This window comes from Pristiophorus japonicus, chromosome 13 (genome assembly GCF_044704955.1).
Source record: "Pristiophorus japonicus isolate sPriJap1 chromosome 13, sPriJap1.hap1, whole genome shotgun sequence".
Lineage (NCBI taxonomy): Eukaryota > Metazoa > Chordata > Chondrichthyes > Pristiophoridae > Pristiophorus > Pristiophorus japonicus.
Window position 1 is genome coordinate 186,030,453 of NC_091989.1, and position 16,345 is coordinate 186,046,797.

Genomic DNA, 16,345 nt, shown 5'->3' on the forward strand with positions numbered 1-16,345 from the left:
TGCCGATGTTCTTGCCCTAATCACAGCATCCATCTTTGAAAAACTATCCGTGTCCTTCAATAGTTAAAGGACGGAGTCATTAACATCAGCTCCTGCACTCAATAAAATTGAGCGTGTATATATATATGTATAATAAAAAAAAGAAAAAATGAAAATAAAAAGAGGGATGTAAATCTGCCCAAAGGTTCCAGTCCGTCCTTCCATCCCTCAAAGGGTTGATGTGGAATTTTAAGGCCAGTCTGCTCTGTTGAGCGTTAAGAATCTTCGCAGGTGTCTTTAGAGTCATAGAGGTCGGCCAGCCTCTTGAAGCGGGGTCCCCAGCTGTGGAGGTAATCGTAGTCCTGGTCAGATCCGGTGGTGGCCGACTCCAGCGAGCTGAGGGAGCCGGCCACCGAGCCCCTCCCCTCGTAGCCGTAGATCTGGATGGAGTCGTAGGGGGGTGCGGTGGGGTCACGGTCGGCCTCCTGCAGCCGCACCTTGATGAAGTCGTCGACGCCCACGCTGTTGGGGGCGGTGCGGAGGCCATGCCGGGGCGCGTGCTGAAGCTCGGGCCGGATGTCCTTGCGCGGCAGGAAGCCGTTGAGGCCGTCAGGGTTCTGCAGCGTGGCGATGTCGAAGGCCTCCGTGTCCTCCTCGCCGCCCCCTTCGTCGTCGTAGCTGATGATGTTCTCCCGCACGTCCTCCTCCTCGAACACGATCAGCGGCTCCTTCTTCTGACGCCTCAACGTCACAAACAGGACCACGATCACTAGGGGAGAGAAAAGAGAACAGGCGGGTTAACCTTCCGCACACGGCTTTACATACATGCAACGATTTGCCGAGGAAAAAATGCAAAGGGCTGCACAACTGTTCCAGCTGTCGTCAGCCGTGGCTCATTGGGTCGTCTCTGAGGCAGGAGGTGCTGGGTTCAAGTAGCACTCCAGGAGCTTGAGCACTAAAATCTAGGCAGGCACTCCCTGCAGTGCTGGGGGAGTGCTGCACTGTTGGAGGTGCCGTCTTAGAAACATAGACATAGAAAATAGGTGCAGGAGTAGGCCATTCGGCCCTTCTAGCCTGCACCGCCATTCAATGAGTTCATGGCTGAACATTCAACTTCAGTACCCCATTCCTGCTTTCTCGCCATACCCCTTGATCCCCCTAGCAGTAAGGACCTCATCTAACTCCTTTTTGAATATATTTAGTGAATTGGCCTCAACAACTTTCTGTGGTAGAGAATTCCACAGGTTCACCACTCTCTGGGTGAAGAAGTTCCTCCGCATCTCGGTCCTAAATGGCTTACCCCTTATCCTTAGACTGTGACCCCTGGTTCTGGACTTCCCCAACATTGGGAACATTCTTCCTGCATCTAACCTGTCTAACCCCGTCAGAATTTTATATGTTTCTATGAGGTCCCCTCTCATTCTTCTGAACTCCAGTGAATACAAGCCCAGTTGATCCAGTCTTTCTTGATAGGTCAGTCCCGCCATCCCGGGAATCAGTCTGGTGAACCTTCGCTGCACTCCCTCAATAGCAAGAATGTCCTTCCTCAGGTTAGGAGACCAAAACTGTACACAATACTCCAGGTGTGGCCTCACCAATGCCCTGTACAACTGTAGCAACACCTCCCTGCCCCTGTACTCAAATCCCCTTGCTATGAAGGCCAACATGCCATTTGCTTTCTTAACCGCCTGCTGCACCTGCATGCCAACCTTCAATGACTGATGTACCATGACACCCAGGTCTCTTTGCACCTCCCCTTTTCCTAATCTGTCACCATTCAGATAATAGTCTGTCTCTCTGTTTTTACCACCAAAGTGGATAACCTCACATTTATCCACATTATACTTCATCTGCCATGCATTTGCCCATTCACCTAACCTATCCAAGTCGCTCTGCAGCCTCACAGCATCCTCCTCGCAGCTCACACTGCCACCCAACTTAGTGTCATCCGCAAACTTGGAGATACTACACTCAATCCCCTCATCTAAATCATTAATGTACAGTGTAAACAGCTGGGGCCCCAGCACAGAACCCTGCGGTACCCCACTAGTCACTGCCTGCCATTCTGAAAAGTACCCATTTACTCCTACTCTTTGCTTCCTGTCTGACAACCAGTTCTCAATCCATGTCAGTACACTACCCCCAATCCCATGTGCTCTAACTTTGCACATCAATCTCTTGTGTGGGACCTTGTCGAACGCCTTCTGAAAGTCCAAATATACCACATCAACTGGTTCTCCCTTATCCACTCTACTGGAAACATCCTCAAAAAATTCCAGAAGATTTGTCAAGCATGATTTCCCTTTCACAAATCCATGCTGACTTGGACCTATCATGTCACCTCTTTCCAAATGCACTGCTATGACATCCTTAATAATTGATTCCATCATTTTACCCACTACCGATGTCAGGCTGACCGGTCTATAATTCCCTGTTTTCTCTCTCCCTCCTTTTTTAAAAAGTGGGGTTACATTGGCTACCCTCCACTCCATAGGAACTGATCCAGAGTCAATGGAATGTTGGAAAATGACTGTCAACGCATCCACTATTTCCAAGGCCACCTCCTTAAGTACTCTGGGATGCAGTCCATCAGGCCCTGGGGATTTATCGGCCTTCAATCCCATCAATTTCCCCAACACAATTTCCCGGCTAATAAGGATTTCCCTCAGTTCCTCCTCCTTACTAGACCCCCCGACCCCTTTTATAACCGGAAGGTTGTTCGTGTCCTCCTTCGTGAATACCGAACCAAAGTACTTGTTCAATTGGTCCGCCATTTCTTTGTTCCCCGTTATGACTTCCCCTGATTCTGACTGCAGGGGACCTACGTTTGTCTTTACTAACCTTTTTCTCTTTACATATCTATAGAAACTTTTGCAATCCGTCTTAATGTTCCCTGCAAGCTTCTTCTCATACTCCATTTTCCCTGCCCTAATCAAACCCTTTGTCCTCCTCTGCTGAGTTCTAAATTTCTCCCAGTCCCCAGGTTCGCTGCTATTTCTGGCCAATTTGTATGCCACTTCCTTGGCTTTAATACTATCCCTGATTTCCCTTGATAGCCACGGTTGAGCCACCTTCCCTTTTTTATTTCTATGCCAGACAGGAATGTACAATTGTTGTAGTTCATCCATGCGGTCTCTAAATGTCTGCCATTGCCCATCCACAGTCAACCCCTTAAGTATCATTCGCCAATCCATCTCAGCCAATTCACGCCTCATACCTTCAAAGTTAGCCTTCTTTAAGTTTTGGATGAGTCGTTAAACTGAGACCCCCTGTGCTCTCTCAGGTGAACAAAAAAGATCCCACAGCACTATTCTGAAGAAGAGCAGGGGAGTTATCCCCAGTGTCCTGGCCAATATTTATCCCTCAATCAAAAAAACAGATTATCTGGTCATTATAACATTTGTTAATTTGCTGTCTGTCAAATAGAAATATCTAACTTCAAATATTTCTAAGTATATAAAAATAAATATTTGAAGTTAAGTACAAAGTCTCATACAATTTAGGGATGAAGTGTGCTTCAGTCACTCCAGATGATCCGACTTACATGCAATTAATGTTGGATTTGATATGCTAGATTAAACCAACTATTATTATTTTTCCCACTGTTTGTGGGAGCTTGCTGTGTGTAAATTAGCTGCTGCATTGCCGACATTACAACAGTGACTACACTCCAAAGGTACTTAATTGGTTGTAAAGAGCTTTGAGATGTCCGGTGGTCGTGAAAGGTGCTATATAAATGCAAGTCTTTCTTTCTTTTTCCCTTCCAAGTCACAAACACCATTCTGACTAAAAATATATCATCCGTTCCTTCATCGTCACTGGGTCCAAATCCTGGAACTCCCTCCCTGTGGGAGCACCTTCACCACACGGACTGCAGCGGTTCAAGAAGGCGGCTCACAACCACCTTCTCAAGGGCAACTAGGGACGGGCAATAAATGCCGGCCTTGCCAGCGACGCCCACATCCCAGGAACGAATAAAAGAAAAACCCTCAGAGAGGAGTTAAATGTAGAGTACCCGAGGACATGCTCAGTTGACAGGCCAAAGGGATTCCTTCAGTATTGGGATTGATATGGTCTTGTGACGTAACTAATGGGTTACCAAATTCCCAAAACATTGATGCTGTGTGTCAATCGCTGATATTTTATCAGTTTAACTTCTTGGTTGCTTTCCATTGCACAAGTTCATCCCGGGAGGACAACTGTGGTTCATCTGGGGTTTGTATTTGAAAATAGAAAAGCATTTCAATTCCATCTATCTTCCTGAAGGGAAGAGAAGTCAGTTTAGAGTGACTGATGGCTTGCTCTGCACTGGTTTGCAGTGGAGTCAGCCTGATTGTTTGTCTCAACGTAAATTAATAGCAGAAAGAAAAAGGTACCTGAGGTTTTTCTCATTCGGTACGAGCTTGGACTGTATACGAACACATGAGCAATGAAGCAGGGGAAAAGACCGATAATAACCTCTTGCAATTCAGTATACTGTATCCGCTGCTCACGATGCGGTCTCCTCTACATTGGGGAGACCAAACGCAGATTGGGTGACCGCTTTGCAGAGCACCTCCGTTCAGTCCGTAAGCGTGACCCTGAGCTTCCGGTCGCCTGTCACTTTAATTCCCCGCTCCACTCCCACTCTGACCACTCTGTCCTCGGCCTCCTACACTGTTCCAACGAAGCTCAACGCAAGCTCGAGGAACAGCACCTCATCTTTCGTTTAGGCCCTTTACAGCCTTCTGGACTCAACATCGAGTTCAACAATTTCAGGCCGTAACCGCTATCCTCATCTTTTCGGACGGCAGCTGTTGGTGATTCTGCCATTTCCATTTACACCTTCTCTAAACTTGTCTTTTGTTTCTATACTTGTCCCATTTCCATCTCCGTTTACTTTGTACAATAACCCCTTTTGTCATTTAATCGCTCCTGCCTTGAAGAGAAGACAGTTTTAAGTGATTGACGGCTTGCTCTGCACCAGTTTGCAGTGGAGTCAGCCTGATTATTTGTCTCAATATAACATAATTGCATAAAGAAAAGGTACTTGAGGTTTTACTCATCTGGTACGAGCTTAGACTGTATACGAACACATGAGCAATGATGCTAATTATTCCACCATTCACACCCTATCGAGACTAACTTGTGTTATTACCATCTCAAGTCGGTCCATCATCCCTTTTGTCTCTCTAATCTCACCTGCCTTCCACCCTATCACTGAGCTTCCCTTTTGTTCTTTCCTCCCCTCCCCCTTTCAGTGCTCCTTAAGAATCTGTTACATTTCGAACGTTCGCCAGTTCTGACGAAGGGTCATTGACTTGAAATGTTAACTCTGTTTTTCTCTCCACAAATGCTCCCTGACCCGCTGAGATTTCCAGCATTTTCTGTTTTTGTTATCGCACCAAGTCCCGCTCACCCATCACTCCCTGTGCTCACTGACCAACACTGGTTCCTGCTCCGGCAACACCTCGGGTAAAATTCTCATCCTTGTTTTCAATCCCTCCATGGCCTCACTCCCCTTCCTATCTCTGTGACCTCCTCCAATCCTACAACCCACCACTATCTCTGCGCTCATCCAATTCTGGCCTCTTGAGCACCATTGGTGGCTGTCACTTCAGCTGCCAAGACCCTAAGCTCTGGAATTCCCTTTGTAAACCTCTCCACCTCTCTCCCTCGCTCTCCTCCTTTAAGATGCTACTTAAAACCTACCTCTTTAACTACGCTTTTGGTCACCTGTCCTAATATTGACTTATATGGCTCGGTGTAAATTTTTGTCTCCTGTGAAGGGCCTTGGGACATTTTATTATGTTAACGGCGCTATATACCTTCGTTAGACCACACTTAGAGTACTGAGTAGAGTTCTGGTCGCCATGTTAGAAAAAGAATATAGAGGCACTGGAGAGAAGATTTACAAGGATTGTTGTGTATCTGTAAAGCATGCACTCCCATGTTCCGCCACCAGGGAGCTCATCCCCTGAAGTCCCAAGGGATCCCAGCATCCCTTGGGAGCACTGTATATAAGCCAGCCCCTAAGGACTGTTCCTCACTCTGGAATGTCTTATGAAAGATTGAGGTCACTGTAACTTTACCTCCCTGTGTGCAGCCTCATCTGTGTTAGGAATACAATAACTGGCTATGAGAATACGAATCCAATGCAAAAATGCAGCAAACTGTGGGCATCCTGGAGAAGTTCTCGGAGGGTGAGGACTGGGAAGCCTATGGCTAGACCAGTACTTTGTAGCCAACGAGCTGGACGGAGTAGGAAGCGCTGCAAAAAGGAGAGCGGGTCCTCCTCACAGTCTGCGGGGCACCGACCTATAGCCTCATGAAGAATCTTCTGGCTCCGGTAAAACCCACAGATAAGTCGTATGAGGAGCTGTGTACACTGGTTCAGGAGCATCTTAACCCGAGGGAGAGCGTGCTGATGGCGAGGTATTGGTTCTACACGTGCCAGCGATCTGAAGGTCAGGAAGTGGCAAGCTACGTTGCCGAGCTAAGGTGACTTGCAGGACAATGTGAGTTTGATGGCTACCTGGAGCAGATGCTCAGAGACTTTTTTGTACTGAGCATTGGCCACGAGACCATCCTACGAAAACTTTTGACTGTAGAGACACTGACCCTCAGTAAGGCCATTGCGATAGCACAGGCGTTTATGTTCACCAGTGATAACACCAAATAAATCTCTCAGCACACAAGTGCTAGCAATGTTCATAAATTAACTGGAACTGTATTTGCGAGCAAAAATGTACAGGGCAGAACCCACGAGTCTGCAGCTGCCAGCAGGCCTCAGGTAACCCAGATGACTCAGAGTCCCCAACAAAGGATGAATGCAAGGCAATTCATGCCTTGTTGACATTGTGGAGGCTTCCATTCAGCCTATTCATGCCACTTCAAAGGATATGTTTGCAAGAGCTGTGGAACAAAGGGGCACCTCCAACAAGCTTGCAAATGAGCTGCAAGCTCTGCAAAACCTGCTAACCACCACGTGGCAGAGGAAGATTGGTCCAAGGTGGATCAAAGCAATTTCGAGCCTCAGAGAGAGGAGGCAGATGCTGAAGTACACGGGGTGCACACATTTTCGACGAAATGTCCACCTATAATGTTAAACGGAAAAATGAATGGCTTACCCGTAGCCATGGAACTGAACACTGGCGCTAGCCAATCCATCATGATTAAAAAGATGTTTGAGAGACTGTGGTGCAACAAGGCATTCAGAACAGCCCTGAACCCCATCCACACGAAACTGAGAACGTACACCAAAGAGCTTATCACTGTCCTGGGCAGCGCCATGTTCAAGGTCACCTACGACGGCACGGTGCATGAACTGCCACTCTGGATTGTCCCGGGCGATGGCCCCACACTGCTTGGAAGGAGCTGGCTGGGCAAAATCCGCTGGAACTGGGATGACATCCAAATGCTGTCACATGTCGATGAGGCCTCATGTACCCATTACAAATTTCCTTTCCTTTTTGAGCCAGGCATTGGGAACTTTTCCGGGGCGAAGATGCGGATCCACTTGGTCTCAGAGGCACGACCCATTCACCACAAGGCACAAGCGGTACCTCACATGATGAGGGAGAGAGTGGAAATCGAGCTGGACAGGCTGCAACGTGAGGGCATCATCTCCCCAGTGGAATTCAGCGAGTGGGCCAGCCCGATTGTTCCAGTACTCAAAAGTGATGGCATGGTCAGGATTTGCGGCGATTATAAAGTAACTATTAATCGTTTCTCGCTACAGGACCAATACCCGCTACCTAAGGCAGATGACCTATTTGCGACACTGGCAGGAGGCAAGACGTTCACCAAGCTCGACCTGACTTCGACCTACATGATGCAGGAGCTGAAGGAGCTGAAGGAGTCTTCGAAGGGCCTCACCTGCATCAACACGCACAAGGGACTGTTCACCTACAGCAGATACCCGTTTGGAATTTGGTCGGCTGCAGCGATCTTCCAGAGAAACATGGAGAACCTACTCAAGTCGGTATCACACACGGTGGTCTTTCAGGACGACATATTGGTCACAGGTCGGGACACCGTCGAGCACCTACAAAACCTGGAGGAGGTCCTGCAGCGACTGGATCACGTAGGGCTGCGGCTGAAGAGGTCGAAATGCGTCTTCATGGCAACAGAAGTGGAGTTTTTGGGGAGAAAGATCGCGGCGGACAGCATTCGGCCCACAGACGCCAAGACAGAGGCTATTAGGAACGCGCCCAGGCCACAGAACGTCATGGAGCTGCGGTTGTTCCTGGGACTCCTCAACTATTTTGGTAGCTTCCTACCGGGGTTAAGCACCCTTTTAGAGCCCCTACGTGTGTTATTGTGCAAAGATGAGAACTGGGTATGGGGAAAAAAAGCAAGTAATTGCTTTTGAGAAAGCCAGAAATATTTTATGCTCCAATAAGCTGCTTGTATTGTATAACCCGTGTAAAAGACTTGTGCTAGCATGTGACGCGTCGTCGTATGGAGTCGGGTGTGTATTACAACAAGCTAACGTTGCGGGGAAGTTGCAACCTGTCGCCTATGCTTCCAGGAGCTTGTTTAAGGCCGAGAGGGCCTACAACATGATTGAGAAAGAGGCATTAGCATGAGTGTTCGGGGTAAAGAAAATGCATCAGTACCTGTTTGGCCTCAAATTTGAGCTGGAAACCGATCACAAGCCCCTCACATCCCTGTTCACTGAAAACAAGAGGATAAATACTAATGCCTCAGCCCACATACAAAGGTGGGCACTCGCGCTATCAGCGTATAACTATACCATCCGCCACAGGCCAGGTACCGAGAACTGTGCGAATGCTCTCAGTCGGCTACCTTTGCCCACCACGGGGGTGGAAAGGCACAGCCTGCAAACTTGATGATGGTGGCGCAGCCCGCAGACTTGTTGATGTTCATGGAAGCGTTTGAAAATGATAAATCACCTGGCACGACCCGCCAGATTAGGACTTGGACCAGCCAAGATCCTCTGCTGTCCCTAGTAAAAAACTGTGTACTGCATGGGAGCTGGGCCAGCATCCCCGTTGAAATGCAAGAGCCAATCAAGCCGTTCCAGCGGCGAAAGGAGGAGTTGTCCATTCAGGCAGACTGCCTGTTGTGGGATAACCGAGTAGTGCTACCCAAAAAGGGCAGGGAGACGTTCACCTCGGATCTCCACAGCACACATCCGGGTATAGTAATGATGAAAGCGATAGCCAGATCCCACATGTGGTGGCCCGGTATCGACTCTGACTTCGAGTCCTGTGTACTGCAATGCAGCGTATGTACTCAGTTGAGCAACGCGCCCAGAGAGGCACCACTAAGTTTGTGGTCCTGGCCCTCCAGACCATGGTCGAGGATCCATGTCAACTATGCGGGCCCGTTTCTCGGTAAAATGTTCCTGGTGGTGGTGGATGCTTTTTCAAAATGGATTGAATGTGAAATAATATCGGGAAGTACTACCACCACCACCATTGAAAGCCTGAGGGCCACGTTTGCCATCCACGGCCTGCCTGACATACTGGTCAGTGACAACGGGCCATGTTTCACCAGTGCCGAATTTAAAGAATTCATGACCCGCAATGGGATCAAACATGTCACCTCGGCCCCGTTTAAACCAGCCTCCAATGGGTAGGCAGAGCGGGCAGTACAAACAATCAAACAGAGCCTTAAAAGAGTCATAGAAGGCTCACTCCAAACCCGCCTGTCCCGAGTACTGCTCAGCCACCGCACGAGACCCCACTCACTCACTGGGGTACCCCGGCTGAGCTACTCATGAAAATGACACTTAAAACCAGACTCTCGCTGGTTCACCCCAACCTGCATGATCAGGTAGAGAGCAGGCGGCAGCAACAAAATGTAAACGATGGTCGCGCCACTGTGTCACGGGAAATTGATCTGAATGACCCTGTGTATGTGCTAAACTATGGACATGGTCTCAAGTGGATCGCGGGCACGCTGATAGCTCAAGAAGGGAATAGGGTGCTTGTAGTCAAATTAGACAATGGACAAATTTGCAGAAAGCACCTGGACCAAACGAGGCTGCGGTTCACAGACTGCTCTGAACAACCCACAGCAGACACCACCTTTTTCGAGCCCAGAACACAAACCCAAAGGATCAACCAACACCACGCCAGACCAGGAAATCGAAACCATCACGCCCAACAGCCCAGCAAGACCAGGCTCACCCAGCAGTCCAGCAAGGGCACAGCCAACACACCAGAACAGACATTTGTACCAAGGCGGTCCACCAGGGAAAGAAAGGCTCCCGACCGCCTCACCTTGTAAATAGTTTTCACTTTGACTTTGGGGAGGGGAGTGATGTTGTGCATCTGTAAAGCATGCACTCCCATGTTCTGCCACCAGGGAGCTCATCCCCTGAAGTCCCAAGGGATCCCAGCATCCCTTGGGAGCACTGCATATAAGCCAGCCCCTAAGGCCTGTTCCTCACTCTGGAGTGTCTTATTAAAAATTGAGGTCACTGTTACTTTAACCTCCCTGTGTGCAGCCTCATCTATGTTAGGAACACAATAAGGATGATACCAGAAGTGCGAGGGTACACACATCAGGAAAGGATGAACAGGCTGGGTCTCTTTGCTCTTGAAAAGAGAAGGCTGAGGGGTGACCTAATAGAAGTCTTTAAAATTATGAAAGTTTTTGATAGAGTGGATAGAGAGAGTGTTTCCACTTATGGGGAAGAGCATAACTAGAGGCCATCAATATAAGATAGTCACCAAGAAATCCAATGGGGAATTCAGAAGAAACTTCTTTACCCAGAGAGTGGTGAGAATATGGAACTCATAGTTTTTTTGAACTATAGGGGAGTCAAGGGTTATGGGAAGAGGAGAGGAAAGTGGAGTTGAGGCCAAGATCGGATCAGCCATGATCTTATTGAATGGCGGAGCAGGCTCGAGGGGCCGTATGGCCTACTTCTGCTCCTATTTCATATGTTCGCTACTACCGGGAGTGGTTGAAGGGAATAGTATTTAATTTAAAGGAATGCATTTAAGGGGAGGCTAGACAAGCAAATGAGGGAGAAGGGAATAGAGGGTTATGCTGATAGATTTAGATGAGGAAAGACGGGAGGAGGCTCGAGTGGAGCATAAACGCCGGCATGGACTGGTTGGGCCGAATGGCCTGTTTCTGTGCCGTATATCCGATGTAATATAAATGCATCATCTTGTTGCTGGTCCCTAAATGCTGGCCTGCCTTGTTTACAGTGCTGACCCCTTCAACTCAAGCCCCCCACAGGAGACCTGCCGATCTGTCCCGTTGGTAAAGGGGGTTACGTCTCCACAATACTTCTTTCATACTGCCTGTCTGGAACCCCAGCTCTGCCGCTCAGAGCTCTGTGCCTGCATGCTTGTACATTCCTGGCAAAACCAAAGGTAAAATTCCGCCATTTATTTCTGGGGGGGGGAGATCTTTTACAACCTTATTCACTTTGTGTTAATCTAACTGGCTGGCTCTGCAGTCCATTAGCCTAATGACACCACTCGGGGAGTAAGTGATGCCTCTGCAATCCGCCCTTCGCAAATGCTAATCCACTTATCGTAAATCCCAAGGGATCACTCCATGGTTATCGTCACTGCACTGATTACCTGCCGTCGCTGAGGAAGGCCAAGTGTCAAAACCACAACTCTTTGCCGCTTCGCGCTGTCCCATTAAATGTACCAAAGCACTTAGTCCAAATGGGGAGATGTTAATGAACAAAAACCAAGACCATCGCTCAGCCCAAGGTTCCCAGCACCTTCGTGCATAATGAATTTTGCTGAAAGATATCTGCGAGGAATTCACCTTAAGTTCGCGGTGAAGACTGCTGTCTCTACAGCTTGTTGTGCGCTCTCTAAGTGTCAGCAAGAAATGTGCCGCATAAAATGAAAGATGAATAAGGAACGAACTTGCATTTTTTATATTGCATTTCGTGACCACAGGACGTCCCAAAGGAAATTGGCAGACTCTCATCATCATCATAGGCAGTCCCTCGACTGCATCCATTCTAAAAATGAGTTTTCAGGTGACTGAACAATCCAATATAGGAATTACAGTCTCTGTCACAGGTGGGACAGACAGTGGTTGAGGGTAAGGGAGGGTGGGACTGGTTTGCCGCATGCTCCTTCCGCTGCCTGCGCTTGATTTCTGCATGCTCTCGGCGATGAGACTCGAGGAGCTCTGCACCCTCCTGGATGCTCTTCCTCCACTTAGGGTGGTCTTTGGCCAGGGACTCCCAGGGACATTACAACAGTGTATTTCATTCGCTGTAAAGCATGTCCTGAGGTCCTGTAAGACGCTGTATAAATGCGAGTTCTTTCTTCTCACTCTGTCTTTCTCTCTCCCTCTGTCTTTCTTTCTTCACTTCCAGAGGTACAGCAGCACGGTGGTCGTGTTACTGGACTAATAATCCAGAAGCCTGGACTAATGATCCGGAGACGTGAGTTCAAATCCCACCACGGCAACTGGGGAATTTAAATTAAATTCAGTGAATTAAATAAATGTGGAATTAAACAGCTAGTGTCAATAATGGTGATAGTGGATTGTGGAAAAACCCATCTGGTTCACTAATGTCCTTTAGGGAAGGAAATCTGCCGCCCTTACCCGGTCTGGGCCTCTATGTGACTCCAGACCCACAGCGATGTGGTTGACTCTGAAATGGCCCAGCGACACACTCGGTTGTACCAAACCGCTGTGACCAAGTCAGCACTGTGGGAGCACCTTCACCACACGGACTGCAGCGGTTCAAGGCAGCGGCTCACCACCACCTTCTCAAGGGCCATTAGGGATGGGCAATAAATGCCGGTCTGGCCAGCGACGCCCACATCCCGAGAATTAATAGATTTTGAAACTTACCGAGAAGTATAATGATGCAGGTGAGGATGGCGATCAAGGCACTGGTGCTGAGCCTGGCCGGCAGCGTTAAAGATTCCGCGTTACACGACTGTACGCTCCCGTCGGCATTGCAGCTGCACACCCGGATGGTGAGGGTGTTGGTGCTGCTCATGACGGGCACCCCTCCATCCGACATCACCACCGGTAAGAGGTAGACCTCCTGCTTCTGCCGGCTCACGGCTCCGCGGCGCACCTTTAGGTCAGCGGTACGGCCTGCGTGGGGAAACAACGGCACAGAGTAAGGCAACGGAAAACATTGCGCAGAATCCCTTCACACATCCGCACCCGAAGGTGGTGCATAATCAACAACATGGGTATCAGAGTCTCGTGGTTAAACTACTCGAATAGTGACAGGAGCTTATGAATTTACAATGCCGCCATGAGTTGTAGCAACGTAGCAACAAAGGAGCTGGTCATCCAGCCCCTCGAGCCTGCTCCGACATTCAGTTAGATCTCGGCTGATCGATGCAGCAGTTTTTATTCACAGACTCGGATGACAGACATTGTGCAGGAACAGCACAGATGTTGGAAGGAGCAAAAGATGGGGTAAAACAAAACGTAGCGAGTAAGTGTGCCCAAGCTCAAAGCCCAGAAATTCAGGGGCGTCCCCTTTATGCCGGTAAGACTCGCGAAGAACGAGATATTGCAACAGGCTCAGATGTCTCGCCCCTCGTCAGAAATTGGGGTGACCGCACCCGAAAGGCAGTGGAGCGCTAAATCAAGCACTCCACTTCCTTTCTGGGTGGGAGCACGGTGCACAGCTCGGGAGCAGTGCATGGCTCGGGAGCGAGGCGTGGCTCAGGAGCGGGCGCATGGCTCGGGAGCGAGGCGTGGCTCGGGAGCAGTGCATGGCTCAGGAGCGGGCGCATGGCTCGGGAGCAGTGCATGGCTCGGGAGCAGTGCATGGCTCAGGAGCGGGCGCATGGCTCGGGAGCAGTGCATGGCTCGGGAGCGAGGCGTGGCTCAGGAGCGGGCGCATGGCTCGGGAGCGAGGCGTGGCTCGGGAGCAGTGCATGGCTCGGGAGCGGGGCGTGGCCCGGGAGCGAGCGCATGGCTCGGGAATGGGCCGTGGCTCGGGAGCGGGGCGTGGATCGGGAGCGGGGCGTGGCTCGGGAGCGTGCCGCATGGCTCGGGAATGGGGCGCATGGCTTGGGAATAGGGCGCATGGCTCGGGAATAGGGCGCATGGCTCGGGAATGGGGCGCATGGCTCGGGAATAGGGCGCATGGCTCGGGAATAGGGCGCATGGCTCGGGAGCGGGGCGTGGCTCGGGAGCGTGCCGCATGGCTCGGGAATGGGGCGCATGGCTTGGGAATAGGGCGCATGGCTCGGGAATAGGGCGCATGGCTCGGGAATGGGGCGCATGGCTCGGGAGCGCGGCGCGGCTCCAGAGCGGGGCCTTGGCTCGGGAGCAGGCGCATGGCTCGGGAGCGGGGCACACGGCTCAGGAGTGGGGCACACGGCTCCAGAGCGGGGCCATGGCTCGGGAGCGGGTCGTGGCTCGGGAGCGTGCCGCATGGCTCGGGAGCGGGGCGTGGCTCGGGAGCGTGCCGCATGGTTCGGGAATGGGGCGCATGGCTTGGGAATAGGGCGCATGGCTCGGGAATAGGGCGCATGGCTCGGGAATAGGGCGCATGGCTCGGGAATAGGGCGCATGGCTCGGGAGCGGGCGCATGGCTCGGGAATGGGGCGCATGGCTCGGGAATGGGGCGCATGGCTTGGGAGCGCGGCGCGGCTCCAGAGCGGGGCCTTGGCTCGGGAGTAGGCGCATGGCTCAGGAGCGTGCCGCATGGCTCGGGAGTGGGGCCTTGGCTCGGGAGTAGGCGCATGGCTCAGGAGCGTGCCGCATGGCTCGGGAGCGGGGCGTGGCTCGGGAGTAGGCGCATGGCTCAGGAGCGTGCCGCATGGCTCGGGAGCGGGGCCTTGGCTCGGGAGTAGGCGCATGGCTCAGGAGCGTGCCGCATGGCTCGGGAGCGGGGCGTGGCTCGGGAGCGTGCCGCAAGGCTCGGGAATGGGGCGCATGGCTTGGGAATGGGGCGCATGGCTTGGGAGCGCGGCGCGGCCCCAAAGCGGGGCCGTGGCTCGGGAGCGGGGCGTGGCTCGGGAGCGGGCGCATGGCTCGGGAGCGCGACGCACTGGGCCACATAGCGCTGCCCCATAGGAGGGGCTATACCCTGCACACTCTGCTGGTTGTGAGCACACCTACCTGGCCTACCGTGGGAGCGGGGGTGCCACGCGATCAGCCCAGCAGAGCGCCGGGCTGAGCAATCACGGCACCGACCCCGCATCTGAAGCTGCAGCAGTGAAGGAAAAACAAACGGACATTTTGTTGCCGAGCAGCCGGTCACCTGCCCTTTAACCTTTGTCCCGGTAGCAGCCGCCCACCCGGTGCGCGCCCGCCGAAGCTGTCACTGTCATCGCCCGGCGCTGCTTCAGGGGGCGCTACCCAATTTCGTGACCAGGGTGCCAACGAGGCGATGCGCACGGCGATTACGTCTCGATCTCCGGGACGCAGGAGATCGGGGCGCAGCGCCATAGTGCCGCCGCTAAACTCCGGCCGAATTTAGCGGGAGTCCTTAGTGGCACCACGCCCGGTCACAAAGATGTTTGCGTCCCGTTAGCACCCCCTGGGGGTTGGGCTAATGGGAGGCGCAAATTACCTCAATTTTTCCCCATAAGTCGGATCATTGTCAGAGCATGGAAAAACTGAGGGAGGTACAATCTCCAAATTTTGGAGGCTTGGGAGTTAAAGAGTAGGAAGTGTAAATACAAATGAGATGCAAGTGTTGTGAGTGGTCTTCATTAGACACCAACTCTGGGAGATCTGCACGGCCCCTCAAGCTAATTGTTCGAGACTGTTATACATTGTTTTTACATTTCATGCCTTCAGGGTGGAGCCCAGCTCTAAGGACACCTCCCTCCACCAGCATCCACAGCTGAGCCCCCCCGCTGGCACTCACTGCCCAGGTTCCCCTGCATGGGGAATGGCCATACATACTGTTATGTCCAGAATAAGGTAATGTGATTGAGTACTGAGACGTGAGTAAGTATGACCTTAGTCTCTTTATTCGAACTCCAGAGTGTTGGTACAGCATGGGAGGCCTGCTTATATACAGTGCTCCCAAGGGATACTGGGATCTCTTAGGACTCCAACAGATACGCCCTCCGGTGGGGGTAGAATGCTGGTTACATTTCCAGCTCTTGGTCTGTAGCCCTGCAGGTTACCGCACTTTGAGTGCACATCCAAGTGCTTTTTAAATGTGGTGAGGGTTTCTGCCTCTACCACCCTTTCAAGCAGTGAGTTCCAGACCCCCACCACCCTCTGGGTGAAGACATTTCCCCTCAAATCTCCTCTAAACCTTCCCCCAATTACTTTAAATCTATGTCCCCTGGTTATTGACCCCTCTGATGAGGGAAACAGGTCCTTCCTATCCACTCTATCTCGGGCCCTCATAAATTTATACACCTCAATCAGGTCTCCCATCAGCCTCCTCTGTTCCAAAGAAAACAAACCCAGCCTATCCAATCTT

At 51.3% G+C, this 16,345-nt stretch overlaps 1 protein-coding gene across 4 annotated transcripts in view; it reads right to left on the bottom strand.

Annotated features, from left to right (window-relative positions):
• Positions 1-254: 254 nt before the first annotated feature.
• Positions 255-16,345, bottom strand: part of LOC139278368 (cadherin-11-like) — a 134,690-nt gene continuing 118,599 nt past the window's right edge. For all 4 annotated transcript variants that reach the window (XM_070897041.1, XM_070897040.1, XM_070897043.1 and 1 more), the window contains 2 exons: positions 12,778-13,029; positions 255-748 (listed from right to left, as the gene is read on the bottom strand). In XM_070897041.1, coding sequence (XP_070753142.1) covers positions 255-748; positions 12,778-13,029 — 746 coding nt within the window. The remainder of the gene's footprint in view (positions 749-12,777; positions 13,030-16,345) is intronic.